The following is an 11954-nucleotide window of genomic DNA, read 5'->3' on the forward strand; positions in this document are numbered from 1 at the left end:
AGGGAGAGGCCGGGAGGGGGCAAGCCCACAGCCTCGGGGGACCACGGGGGAGGCTGAGGGGAGGGAGCAGCCCCCACAGGCCAGGCCACAGGAGAGGGTCAGGGCGGCATCTGCCAGGGCAGCCACGCGACCGGGTTCGAGCCCCGTCTGGAGACGGGTTTTGTCCTCGCTCTGCTCCCGTCCCCTTCCCTCCCTCCCTCGCCCGACACACACGATGAGCGTGTGGGTCGAGCACCCAGAGCACTGTGGGCGAGCAAACAGCTGCCTCGGGGGGCTCGCAGCGTCTCTGCCACCACGGCCCAGGACACCCGCCGAGGCCTGCGACAGCCAGACTTCCGGCCGCAGGGCAGAAGGCGGAGCTGGCCACGGGCTCACGGAGCCCCCGTTCCTGCGGCCGCCTGGAGTGGACCATGGCTCTGCCCTGATCTCATCCCTTTTCCACCTGCAGGGTCCCAGGGGGTCCTCACCACGGGGGGGACCCCAGCCAAGGCTGGGAGGGGAGGGCGGTGGCGTGTGGGGAGGAGCACACGGCCCACCTGGGCCCCTGCGCGGACCCCACCTGCCCGCTGGCTCCCAGTGGTCACCCCGGCTGGTCCCACGGCGAGCGACACGGGGTCATCGCAGCTGCGCACCACCGACAGGGCCGTGAGTGCTGCACCTGCACTCACTGCGGGGCCCGGGGGCACCCGTGGGTGCTGTGTCTGTCGGACGATGGATGTGTGGATGGCGGCTCACAGGGGCCAGGCACGAGGGACGAGCAAACGAGTGAATGAATGAGCGAAGGATCAAAGGACGGACTGGGAACTCGCCTGGAGCCGCTGCCCCCGGGAGGCCTCCGGGGTGCCGCGTGGCCGGGCGCCCCCAGGGGTCTCTCTGGCCACGTGACCACAGCGTCTGCTCTGGGCGGGCTCCTGCCTCACACGCCAGCGTCCCCCACGCAGGACAGCCGAAGAAGCGCGGCCTCGCAGAGTCCTTCCTCGCTCTTCCGCAGTATTGCGATGCTCAGCAAGTGTCTGTTGAATGAATGAGTGAGGAGCTGGCTTGTGCGCAGCCCGCTGTGGGCCAGGCCCGGCGCCCGGGACGAGGCTCAGGGTCTGGAGCAAGTTTGGCTCGGGGGGCCGGACGTGAGCGGGCAGGCCCCACGCAGGCCCCGCCGGGAGCCCTTGGCAGCAAATGGGAGAGCCCCTGGGCTCCTGCTGCCTGTGCTGAACAAGCCTTGCCCTGCCAGCCCCAGGGCGCACCCCCGGGACGTGGTCTCAGAGTCGGGGAGCTGGGGCGGGTGCAGAGACCCCCACCAAGGCCCCTGAGGCTGGTGCAGGAGCAATGCGACCTGCTGGTCACACGTCAGCCCTTCCCACAGTGATGAGAGCTGAGTTCACAGACCCAGCTCACAGGAAGAATGGCGGGCGAGGGGCCTGGGCCATCCCGTGCTGCTGCAGGCACCTGTGGCCACAGCCGTGGGGCCAGCAGCTGTGTCTGCTGGCAAAGCTGGTCCCCTCCCAGGCGGTGGGCAGGCAGGCGGGGGGCCAGAAGTGACGCCCCGGTTTCCGTGAGCGCGGTCTGCTCTGACAGGGCGGGGGGCTGTGCAAGCACACTTGGCTGGTTTGCCCGGCCTCCGTGTGCAGGTGCTCGACGCTCCAGACACATCCTGCCCAGGGGTCACTGCTGTCTCTAGGGATGACCCTCTCTCCCTCCTGCCTCTTTAAGAGGAAGTCCCAGCCTCTGGCCTGTGTCCCAGGAGGCTGAGCAGGGCACAGCCCCGCCTACCAGGATTTTGGGATCGGCCTCACGCGCAGGAAGCCACTGCTGCCAGGAGACGGGGGCAACCTGGGTTACCGGCTGCCTCCCCCGCGGTGTCCTCAATCGCTCTCCAGCAGTAGCTGTTTGGGGCCTCAGGGCTCTGGCCCGGCACCTCTGGGGGGGACTCTGGCCACCCCAGACACTGGGCAGAGCCTTCCCCAGAGCACAGAGCCCTCTGGGGCCACCAAGGCTCCCTGGTTGACAGGGGGGCAGCCAGCGCTCCAGGGACCCCCGGGGCTGTCAGGATCAGCAAACGGGCCCCTGCCCCTCTGGACCTCCCCGGAGGGCCCTGGCCCTGCCCTGGCCCCACCCTCGGAAGGAAGCTCAGCGCAGAGGTGCCAGCGCCCGCCCTCCCTGGGCACGGCACGTAGCACCGGGCAATAGAAGTAGCACGAGCCGCAAATGTGACTAAAATTTTCTAGTGGCCACAATAAAAATAAAGAGATGAAATTAATTTTAATCACATATTTTATTTAGCCTCATATGCCCAAAATATTACGCCGTGCAGAAAGTGTCCCGGCCCCTGGCTGGGGGCTAAGATGGCCCCTGGTCCGGCGTGCAGAGCTGGGGAAGAAAGCGGGGGGCACCGCACGTGTGTGGCGTCATGTGGCGTCGTGTGGTGTCGTGTGGCGTTGTGTGGTGTCGGGCCGCCTCTCCGCCCTGACTGAGGGGGAGGCACAGCCACGGCCTAGGGGCCTGGCCGCGGAGGGCCGGGCTCTGCTGTGGATGAGACCCCTCTACATCCTGGCTCTCCAGAGCCTGCGCCCTGGCTGGTGGGGAGGGGCGGAGGGCAGGGAAGGGGGGAGCATGGCGGCTTCAGGACAGCACCCCAGGCCACCCTCCCACCCACACAGCTCATCGGGACTCCAGGCACGGAGCTCCCGAAGGGCAGGGGGGGGCTGCCATCAGCCCTGCGGGCACAGAGCGCAGGGCTGCCACCACCACCCGAGGCAGAGCCCATGGGAACCCCTCTCCCCTGCCCCCACCCCATCCCCTGGTGACTTGACAAAGGCCCAGGTGCTGCCACTGCTGAGATGGGGAGACAGGTGAGAAGGGAGACACTGAGGGGCCAGCAAGGACCTGTCACCGGGGTGTCTGTCCCGAGCCTGCTCATGGCCTGCGGCTACGGCCACCCTGTCCTATGCTGGAGAAACCGAGCTCCTGGAGCTGCTTAAGGAAGAAGGCTGAATTCTCCCGAATTCTCCCAGGGGCGCCCGGCCCGCCCGGAGGCTAGAGAGAGCAAGGGGAGTGGCAGCAGCGAGGGCAGCGGGGACCGGTCCGAGGCTGCCGCGGCGGCCTTCCTGGACAGCAGTGACCAGGCCGATGTCCACCGAGGCCAGGACGGTGACCGCCCGGGAGGGGACTGTGAGGAAAGGGAAGGCAGCAGCCACAGGGTTCTGCCCGTGGAGGCGATGCTGGGACGTCTTCAGACGCTTTCCAACCGCCGCCTCCCCCGCCGGGGCCTCCCGACCCTGAACATGGACTCGCAGGGCCCCGCCCACCCTGACACACACGCGTGCACACAGACGCACACGCACACACACGCGCGCGGTAGAGCACGCAGAGACACAAGCACGCAGACACACACGCAGGTGCCCCTGAAACCTGTCCATCAAGGATGCTGTGGGTACCGCAGCCTGGTTCCCATGGCAACGCCTGGATGATGGGGGAGGGGAGAAGAGGGGAAAAGCAAGGAGGCACTAAATAAAGAACAACAATCAAACGCGGGCATCCGGGAGAAACAACCGCGCAGGGAAGGCCCAGCCCTGGGCTGAGGGAGCCTGTGTCCAACACGCCCTGCTCTTGGGGTGCAGAGACTTGCAGGAATTGGAGCGGGGCTGTGACGTGGGCAATTTGCCCAGGCTGACTTGTTTGCCAGGGCTCACTGCGATGAGAGCAAGCATCACGGGAGGCTTCCTGGAGGAGGCAGCCCATATGCTGTCTGCGCATGATGGGGGGAGTTGACGGCGGGGAAGGTCTGACCAAGCAAAGCCCCTGGGAAGAGTTTGGGACCCCGTGTGCGGGCCACCATTTGGGGGAGGATGGGGGGGTGCGGCAGGCGATAGGCCTCAAGTCCCCAGCAAGGAGGAGCTGAAGGAGGCTCGGGGGCAGGGTAAGCAGACAACCCTATGAGGCTCCGTGACCCGGGGCCAAGAACTGCAGTCCTGGGCGGGTCCCGGCCCCAGATCCTCAGGCGAGTCCTCTGCCCACCCCTGACTAGGAAGCCTGGTCCCTCGTCCCTCCTTCCACAGGTACCTGTCCCCAGCCAAGGAGGGACCGAGGAGCCCAGCCAGCAGTGCGGGCGCCCCCACCCCGTCTGCCCTTGACAGGGGGCCCGCATAGCAACGGGCTACCAGCACGTGCCGAGTGGGGCGAGCCACAGCTGGGGTGCCCCCCAGGCTTCCACACCAGGCTCCTTTAACTGGGGACAGGGCTCGCAGAGATGCAGGTAGCTGAGTGAACCGCGAGCTCCTGCTTCATCTAGGGACCGGGGGAGGGCAGTGTCTCTGCTCCGCCAGGCAGTGTGAACTGGCTGACAGGAATTTGTCGCACAGCCCGCTCCAGCCAGACCCTCCGTGGGGTACGGGGGGGCCAGCCTGGAGCCCCAGCCACCCTTCCATGCCCAGTCTGCTCCAGCTGGGAGGTGTCAGAACTTCCTTTGAGGCCCTCGTGGCCTCTGCTAAGTGGACAGACAGAGGCCCGGGAGTGAGCAGAGGGGATTCTCCGGGGTCCCCCTCGTCCCCATCTCCCCTGAGTGTGGGGAGACTGACATTCCCCGGCAGAACCGAGCACCAGGGCAAAACCGAGACAGGATAATTACGGGGATAACAGGCTAAAAATAGCCTTCTTCACACCCAGACTCCTGGCAGGGAAGACGCCAGACAAGCTGGCGGCAGCAGCGGGGAGCCCGGGCCCCCGAGGAGGGGAGGTTCCCGCACATGGGGCGACGGGGGGGGGGTTGCAGGGCTGGTGTGGGGTCTCCGTCCTCGGGGAGGGGCGGGGAGGGTCCACGGAGGGTGCAGGGAGACGTCCGCGGAGGCGGGACCAGAGCAGGGCCTTGGAGGGCGAGCGGCAGTTTGGCAGGCAGTGGCCGTTCCCTGTGGGAGTATCAGGGCCGCTTCTGGACCCCCGTGGGACTCCCAGAGGCAGGCGGGGTGGTGCCGGAGACGGCCTCAGAGGCCTGTCACCCGGCCATCCCTGCTGCAGTGGGGAGGGGCCCTGGAAAGCCGCTCGAAGTCGGAGATGCATCCAGTGGGTGGTGGTGGGGACACTTCAAGAGCTGGGCCCAGGAGCTGCCCGATCAGCAGTCTTATTCCCAAAGGTGTTTTGTTCCAGGCGGGGGGGCCTCCGGGAAACTGAAGAACGCGAGCTGAACAGGAAGCGGACCCACTGGGACGGCGGCCCGAGTGGCGGAGCCTCGGCGAGGAAAGGCGTGTGGGTGACGGACGATGCGCAGAGCACGGGAACCAAGGCAAACGCCGTGCGGGGAGGTAAAAGCATCATCGAGGCCGCGGCCCCCACGGATTTTCAGCACCATGATAACAACACCGAACGCGGAGTTAGTGGAAATGGTGATCTGGCCTCCTGGGAGAGACAGGGAGGAAGGCCGCCCCCCCCCACCGCCGGACGGTCCCGGACACTGCTCGAGGCCGGGGAAGGATGGCGGCAGCTTCGGCCGGTGGTCCGCGGCAGCCACAGAAGCGGGGAGCCTCGGGGAGTGGGCCGAGTGGGGGGCTGGCGGGGGCCTGAGGCTGGGCCTGTCCCAGGAGGGTGCAGCTGCAGGTGGACACGGGGGCACAGAGAGGGGGCGGGACTAGCCAGCAGCATTGGGGGGCTTGGTGAGAACACACCCCCCCTGCCGATGTAGGTCCCGCTTCTGGCGAGGCCACCCCCACTCTGCCACTCTGCAGCCCTATCTCGCTCCCGCTCCCTCGGGCCATGTGACTCTCCCAACAGGGTGTCCCTAGGGTGTCTGGGGCTTGGCGCAGGGCTGTTGGAGCAGATTCTGGAGTGTGATCCCTGCTCTGGGCCACAGTCGGGCTCCGCGGGGAGGGGCTGGGGTGGCTGGTGCCTATCCGGAGGGGGCGCGCCCTCCGGCCCCTCCCCACTCCCGTGGCGGGCAGGAAGGGGCTCTCCCCGTGCCCAGCACCGTCCCATTTGCCCTTCCTAGGCCTCTAAAACGCGCCCTTCCTGCCCTGTGCTGGCCTTCTCCACCCCCTCGTCCCCCAGACCCCAGGGCCGGCAGGAGCCCCACCTACTCTGCCCCCCTTCCCAGCTCAGCTCTTTGGCTCTGCAGAGGGAGCGGGGAGGAGACAGAGAGAGACAGTGAGAGAGACAGACACACAGAGGCAGAGACACTGGCCAGCCCAGCCCACCAGCCTCTTTCCTGGGGACAGAGACTCAGTGCTGCGTCTCGAAGCACCGGAGCGGCCCCGGCCACCCGGTTCACAGTCATCCATCAGGGGGTGGCTCCTTATCAAGGGGAAGACGCACCCCCAGCTTCCAGCCTTAGATGTCAGCAGCAGCACTCCCGAGAAGTGACTGCCACTTGGGCACCGCCGTGGTGCCCCGGCCTCTGTTCCTGCCCCTTCCGCTCCCCGTTCCTGTCTGGCACTGTCACTACTTAAAAGAGAGGCGGGGGGGCGCCGAGAGCAGAGGCTGCCTTTCATCCCGAGCGAGCGCTGCGCTCAGGGCCACAGCCTCTGCACGGAGGGCGGCGGCGCTTCCCGGCGGCAGGGGGTTCTCTGGGCTCCGGCTCATTTCCTGTCTCTCCCGGTGTCCCCATGAGTCCCAGCAGGCTCTGTCCTCCCCCAGGCCCTCAGCGGGGGGCAGTCCTACCCAGGTGGGGCTGGTGCCGCCGCCCCGCAGCCCCCTCACCCCACCTCAGAGCCCGGCCCAGCATGCACCTAGCAGAGCCGCGCCTTCTGAGGAGCAGGACCCGCTGGGTAGGTGACAAGCACCTGCGATGACAGAGGCGGTTGTGATGGGGCTTTGCGTGGCAGCCTGGCTAGGGTACCATGCTCAGGCTGCCGATCGAACCCTGGTCCGGGTGCTGCCGGGGTCCTTCGTCGGAGCGATTGACGCTCGCCGCCCGCCGGCTCTGACGCGGAGCCCGCTGAGCGGTCTGGGCTCCATTAGCCCAAGGTTCAGGCCCCTCCGAGCAGAGCTGATCCTTCCCCCAGGGCGGCAGAGTCCAGCCGGACAGTGGGGTGGCCTCGCCAGCCCCAGGACAGAGCCAAGGCCGTGTAACCAACGCTCCTCCGTCCACCTCCCACGCGCCCTTCTTCTCCTTAAATGCCGGCGGGCTCGAGCCCGCTCCGGGCCGCCTCTCCCTCCCCCTCGGGGGCCCGGCACCCCGCTCAGGGGCGGGCGAGGCTGGCTGCCCGCGGCGCATCAGAGTTCCTGGGCCCACCTGTGGGTTGTGTTAGTGGTGGTTCCCCCGTCTCACAGATGAGGAAACTGAGGCTGAGAGACCAAGCTCAGGGTTCTGTAGCCAGGACTCGCCAGGCGCCCACTCAGCAGGGTGCCCGGGGCTCCGGGGTCTGAGAGGTCCCCCGGGCCGGCACGCAGGCCTGAGAGTTCCCGGGACCCCCCCACCACACACTCGGGCAGACTCAGGGGTGGGGGCAGGCCTCGGCCCCCGCCCAAGCCCTCCGCCGCTGCCTGCCTGGGGCCGGGGGGCTGCACGGGGCTGGCTGCCGGGAGGGGAGCCCTTAAGGCCTTCTCTCCCGAGGACCCGGGGCCCTGGCTGGCTCCCTGGGGGGCAGCGGGGCTGGGCTCCCCCGGTCGTCAGGGTCCCACCGCCCTGCGCTGCCTCATCCTGCAGCCCCGCTCCAGCCTCCCAAGCTGGCAAAGAAACAGCAGCACGCACGCTCCCAAATGTTTCCGTGTTTTATTAACAAAATCTTACAAAAGCGTCTGTCTTCAGGGAAGGTGGCGGGGCTGCCTGGCCTGGCCCGACACTCGAGGCTGGGTCTGTGGGGGGCCGGGGACGCAGGGCCTCCCTGCAGCCTGTGCCAGCCTGTGAGTTTGGGTTATGGCTTATGTGCAAAAATAAAATTTGGGGGGAGCGGCAGGGGCACAGTGTGGAAGGGCTGGCAGCATCCCCTGTAGACATCGGTCCCCCAAATCTGGGAACCCTCAGTGGCCAGGCAAGAAAGGGGATCCCAAACAGGGCCCGCTCTAGCTGCAGACACGAGTGTCGGACCGGCACCAGAGTGTTGGAGCCAGGGAGGTGGGGGTCTGGGTCAGGCCCAGTGGGCCTGGCAGAGAGCCAGCCTGAGCCCCAGGAACAGAGGCTTCGATCTCCTGGGGCTGGGGGAGGCCACCGGGCAGGGGCGGCGGCCTCATACCCCGGCTCTCGGAAAGCTCAGGCAGGAGAGGATGGTTGCGCAGGGGGCGGGGGGGCCCAGGCTGGAGCACGGTGGGGCCCGAGGTCACAGACCCCGACTCCAGCCACATTGGCCCTAGGGGCGGGCAGGCTGGCGGCCAGCGGGGCGGGCATAGTGGCAGGCCCTGGCCCTCGCGCTGGCCCTTTTCACCAGCAGCTCTCCGCCCGGCCCCTCCTCTCCACAGCCCCCTCTCTGGCTGGCCTGCGGCTCCTGTGCAGGCAGCTTGCAGGGGGAGAGGGGGGCGGGCAGTGCCGGGCGTAGCAGCAGCGTTCGGTGGGAGCCTCGAGACCTGAAAGGGAAGATGCAGGACAGTCAGGGACGAGGCAGGGGCCTGGGGCGGCCTCCAGGAAGGGCAGGGGGCACCAAACGGGCTGAGAGCCCAGCCTGCCCGGAGCAGTGGGGCAGGGGCCTGCGCCCAGGCCGGGGAGGCACTCACAGGCCCCTGGCCAGCGCGGCTGAGGGTCGGGGTCTCTGGGGGGGTGGGGGGACGGGGCTCCATTACCTGCTGTCTCTCTCCTGGCTCCATGGACACCGGCTGCTGCCTCAGCCGGTTGGAGGACTCGGCCCCGTGGGACCCTCCACCTGCCACTGGTGAGTCACCAAGCCGAGTTCAAGCCTTCTCCAGGCTGGCATGAATCACCGACGTTTCTGCGTGAGAGCACACACAGGCCTGTGAGAGCCAGCTCAGCAAGCCCCCAGCCCTGCTCCCCACGATGCCGGCCCAGCCCAGCCCTGTGCTAACTGGCTGGGGTGCCCTCTGAGCTTTGGGGGGCTGGCCTGGAACGCGGACGTGGCCCTGGGACTGCTGAGCTCTACGGCGCCCCCTATCGGTGCTGCCATGATGCGGGCGCTCACCTGAGGGGCCAGGAGGCACGGGCCGCCAGGTCTGCTGCTGCCGCTGCTGCGTCTCAGCTTCGGTCGTCCTCTGGGACAGGGAGCCACGCTGCCCGAGGCGGGCCAGCACCCTGCACGGCGACGGCCGGGGCCAGGCCGCGGCCCGAAGCTGAGGTTCCCAGGGCACTGGTTCTGCCTTGGCTTCGGCTCTGGGGTGTCCCCTGAGCTTGGTGCCCGCTGGCCAATGCCACCCAGACACTCGGTTTTTGAGTGCCCAGAGGGCCCGAGCGCTGAGCAGGATGAGGAGGCTGGGCTCCTGTCATGGCCTGAGTGTGTGTGGGGTGTGGGGGGAAGGGGGAGTGGCCCAGGCAGGCCCAGAGCCCCGGAAGACAGACGGAGGGTGACAGGGCAGGGTCTGGCAGGGGAGAGGGGTTCCTGTGCTGTTTGGGGCACCCTGCCCGTGACTGGACGACGCGTGTCTGTGTGAATCGGGCTGGGAGGCTGAGGGGTTCCAACTGGACGAGAACGAGGCCGCCCACTGCACGACTCAGTCCAGCTCCAAAGTCCCAATGGGCAAAGGCCACAGGTGGGCTGTGGCGGGGAGGCGGGCGCCCGGGCTGCCCTCTATTCGGGCTGGGTCCGGTCGCTGGCCACGGACTCGTTGGTGAGGGCCGGCGTCAGGGCCTCGGCCTCGGCCTCGTCCTCGGCGGCGCGGAGGGGGCTGGCTGGCTCGGGCCCCTGCTCCAGGTCGTCCTGCACCTCCATGCCCCTCTGGATGAGCTGCTCCAGCGTCTTGGGCAGCGGGTGACGCAGGAAGCGCTTGAGCTTGGGCTGCAGGGTGCCCACCACGTACTGGATGACCTCCTCCTCCTCGGCGTCCACGTGCAGCGTCTGGTACAGGTCCCGCTTGCGCCACAGGAACTGGTCCAGCGGCTCGCCCTGCTTCTGCGGCAGGTCCAGCTCGCGCTGGATGGCCTCGCGGGACAGCGTGCCCTCGCTGTACTGCAGGAACGCCTTCTTGAACTCCACCCAGTTCCTCACCGAGCCTTGCTTGAACTCCCACCACTTCTTGGCCGGCCCGTTCATGTGGTTCTGGATCTGCGACAGCCAGTACTCCTCGGAGCCACCCACCTGCCGCAGGTACTCCTCCAGGTGGCTGAGGAACTCTCGCGGGTCCTCGAAGATCTGCGTGTCCACGCCAGGGCTCGGCTGCCCGTCCTCGCCCGGCACCCAGGGCGTGTACTGCTGGGCCTCCTCAGGCTCCTGCCCGGGCAGCTCGCCAGCGGCAGGCGGCGGGGTAATGGCGTAGGGGCTGACGGTGTAGTCGTAGCCATCGGCCTCGTGGCTGTAGCCCTCAGGACCCCCGACTCCCACGGAGACGGTGTGGCGGGCCGGCTCACTGCCCACCGGGTACTTGCCGCCCATGGACTCCAGGCGGTCAGCCCACCTCTCCAGGCGGTAGAAGACCTCCCTCCACACGTGCATCTCGCGCTTGACCCAGCGCTCCAGGTTGGCGATGGTCTCCTGGCAGCGGCTCAGGCAGGCCTTGATGGACTTCCTCCAGCGCTGCGAGTCGCTGGTGGGCACGTAGCCGTCCAGGTTGCTCTCCAGCTTGCCCACTGACCTGTGCAGCCCCTTCAGCTCCCGCTCCACCTGCTTGGACACCTCAGTCAGCAGGTGCCGGTGGGTCCTCCTCACGTGCTCCAGCATCTCAGCCCTGCACTTACCGATCTGCAGGATCACGTTGGGCTTGGCCGCCGGCCCGCCCCGGGGCCCAGGGTAGGTGTGGAGGCCGCCGCTCGTCATGTGGTCCAGCTCCATCTGTGCGCAGGTGGCCGCGGTGCTTGGACAGGCAGGAGGCGCGAACTGCAGAGTTCTCTTGGGGCCGGCAAGGGCTGCGGGGTCCGTGCGGCAGTGCGTCCGGCGGCGGCGGCGGCGGCAGCGGCAGTGGCGGTGGCAGCTCCGGAGCCGGAGTGGGAACAGCGGCGCCAAGCTCTGCAACCAGCCGCCGCGGCGCCGGCTCTTTATGCTGCCAGCGCGCCCGTGGGCGGACCCCTCGCCGAGCCCCGGCTCCCATTGGCCCGCGCGCCCACCCTGCGGCCCGCCTCCGCGCCCACTCGCGCTCCGGCGCAGAGGGAGGACCCACCCCCTGCACACACCGCGGGCCGGGTGACTAATCCCCTCGCTCCGCCGCCCCCCGCCCCGGCTCATTGAGCCTACGGGACCCGAGGGACTGCGCCGAGGACGCGACCACCCCCCACGCCCGCCTGCCTGCGCCTGGAGGTGCAGGCGTGCCTGGTGAGGGAGGCCGGGCCGTGGTAGGCTGCCCCCCCGCCCCAGGGTAAGGAGGAAGGCCCTCTCCCAGGGACTCTGGGTGGGCTTCCCCTTCTCGTGTCTCTTTCCTTACTGGGGGTGGGAAGTGCCGGACTCTGCTCTCCTGGGTCCCCACGGACCCCGACCCTCACCCCACCCAGTGCAGGGTGTTCAGCCGTAGATCAGCCCTGACAGGTCCCCCACATCCAGACCCCCCCTTCCTTGAGCTGAAGGTTTCGAGGGGCTTTCGTGTGCACAGGCGCACTCCCGAGTGTCAGCTGTGAGTCCCATCTGTGACCTCGAGTTCCTGCCCACCCCTGCTCCGGGGGCCCTTGGGTCCAGGCCCTGGACTGGGCCCCCTGGGCTGTGTGTGCAGGGCATGCACCCAGGCCCCTGCCGCCGATGTGGATGGGTGAGGACCGCGTGGCGATGCCTGGGGGGGGACTGCCCCGTGCCCGCTCCCAGGTCTTTGCTGAGGCCCAAGACTTCTCCATTTAGGGCCCCCCGGGAGACCTGGAAGCTGCTCCCTGGGGAGGGCGTGGGGAGGAGAAGGTGGGTGGGAGGGAGTCCTGCAGCCCACCGCAGGGGGCTGGGCCCTGAATCCCCCAGGCCACT

The 11954-nt window shown here is 68.3% G+C and overlaps 1 protein-coding gene across 1 annotated transcript; it reads right to left on the minus strand.

The window, feature by feature from the left end:
- Positions 1-7676: 7676 nt before the first annotated feature.
- Positions 7677-11006, minus strand: ARC (activity regulated cytoskeleton associated protein). The gene is made up of 3 exons (XM_039845945.1): positions 9048-11006; positions 8695-8840; positions 7677-8481 (listed from the first exon to the last, which is right to left on the minus strand). The coding sequence occupies exon 1, from the start codon at positions 10845-10847 to the stop codon at positions 9651-9653; it is 1197 nt and encodes a 398-aa protein (XP_039701879.1). The 5' UTR covers positions 10848-11006; the 3' UTR covers positions 7677-8481; positions 8695-8840; positions 9048-9650.
- Between the last annotated feature and the right edge of the window lie 948 nt (positions 11007-11954).

This window comes from Pteropus medius, unplaced genomic scaffold, assembly GCF_902729225.1.
Source record: "Pteropus medius unplaced genomic scaffold, Ma_sr-lr_union100, whole genome shotgun sequence".
NCBI classification, from domain to species: Eukaryota; Metazoa; Chordata; class Mammalia; order Chiroptera; family Pteropodidae; genus Pteropus; species Pteropus medius.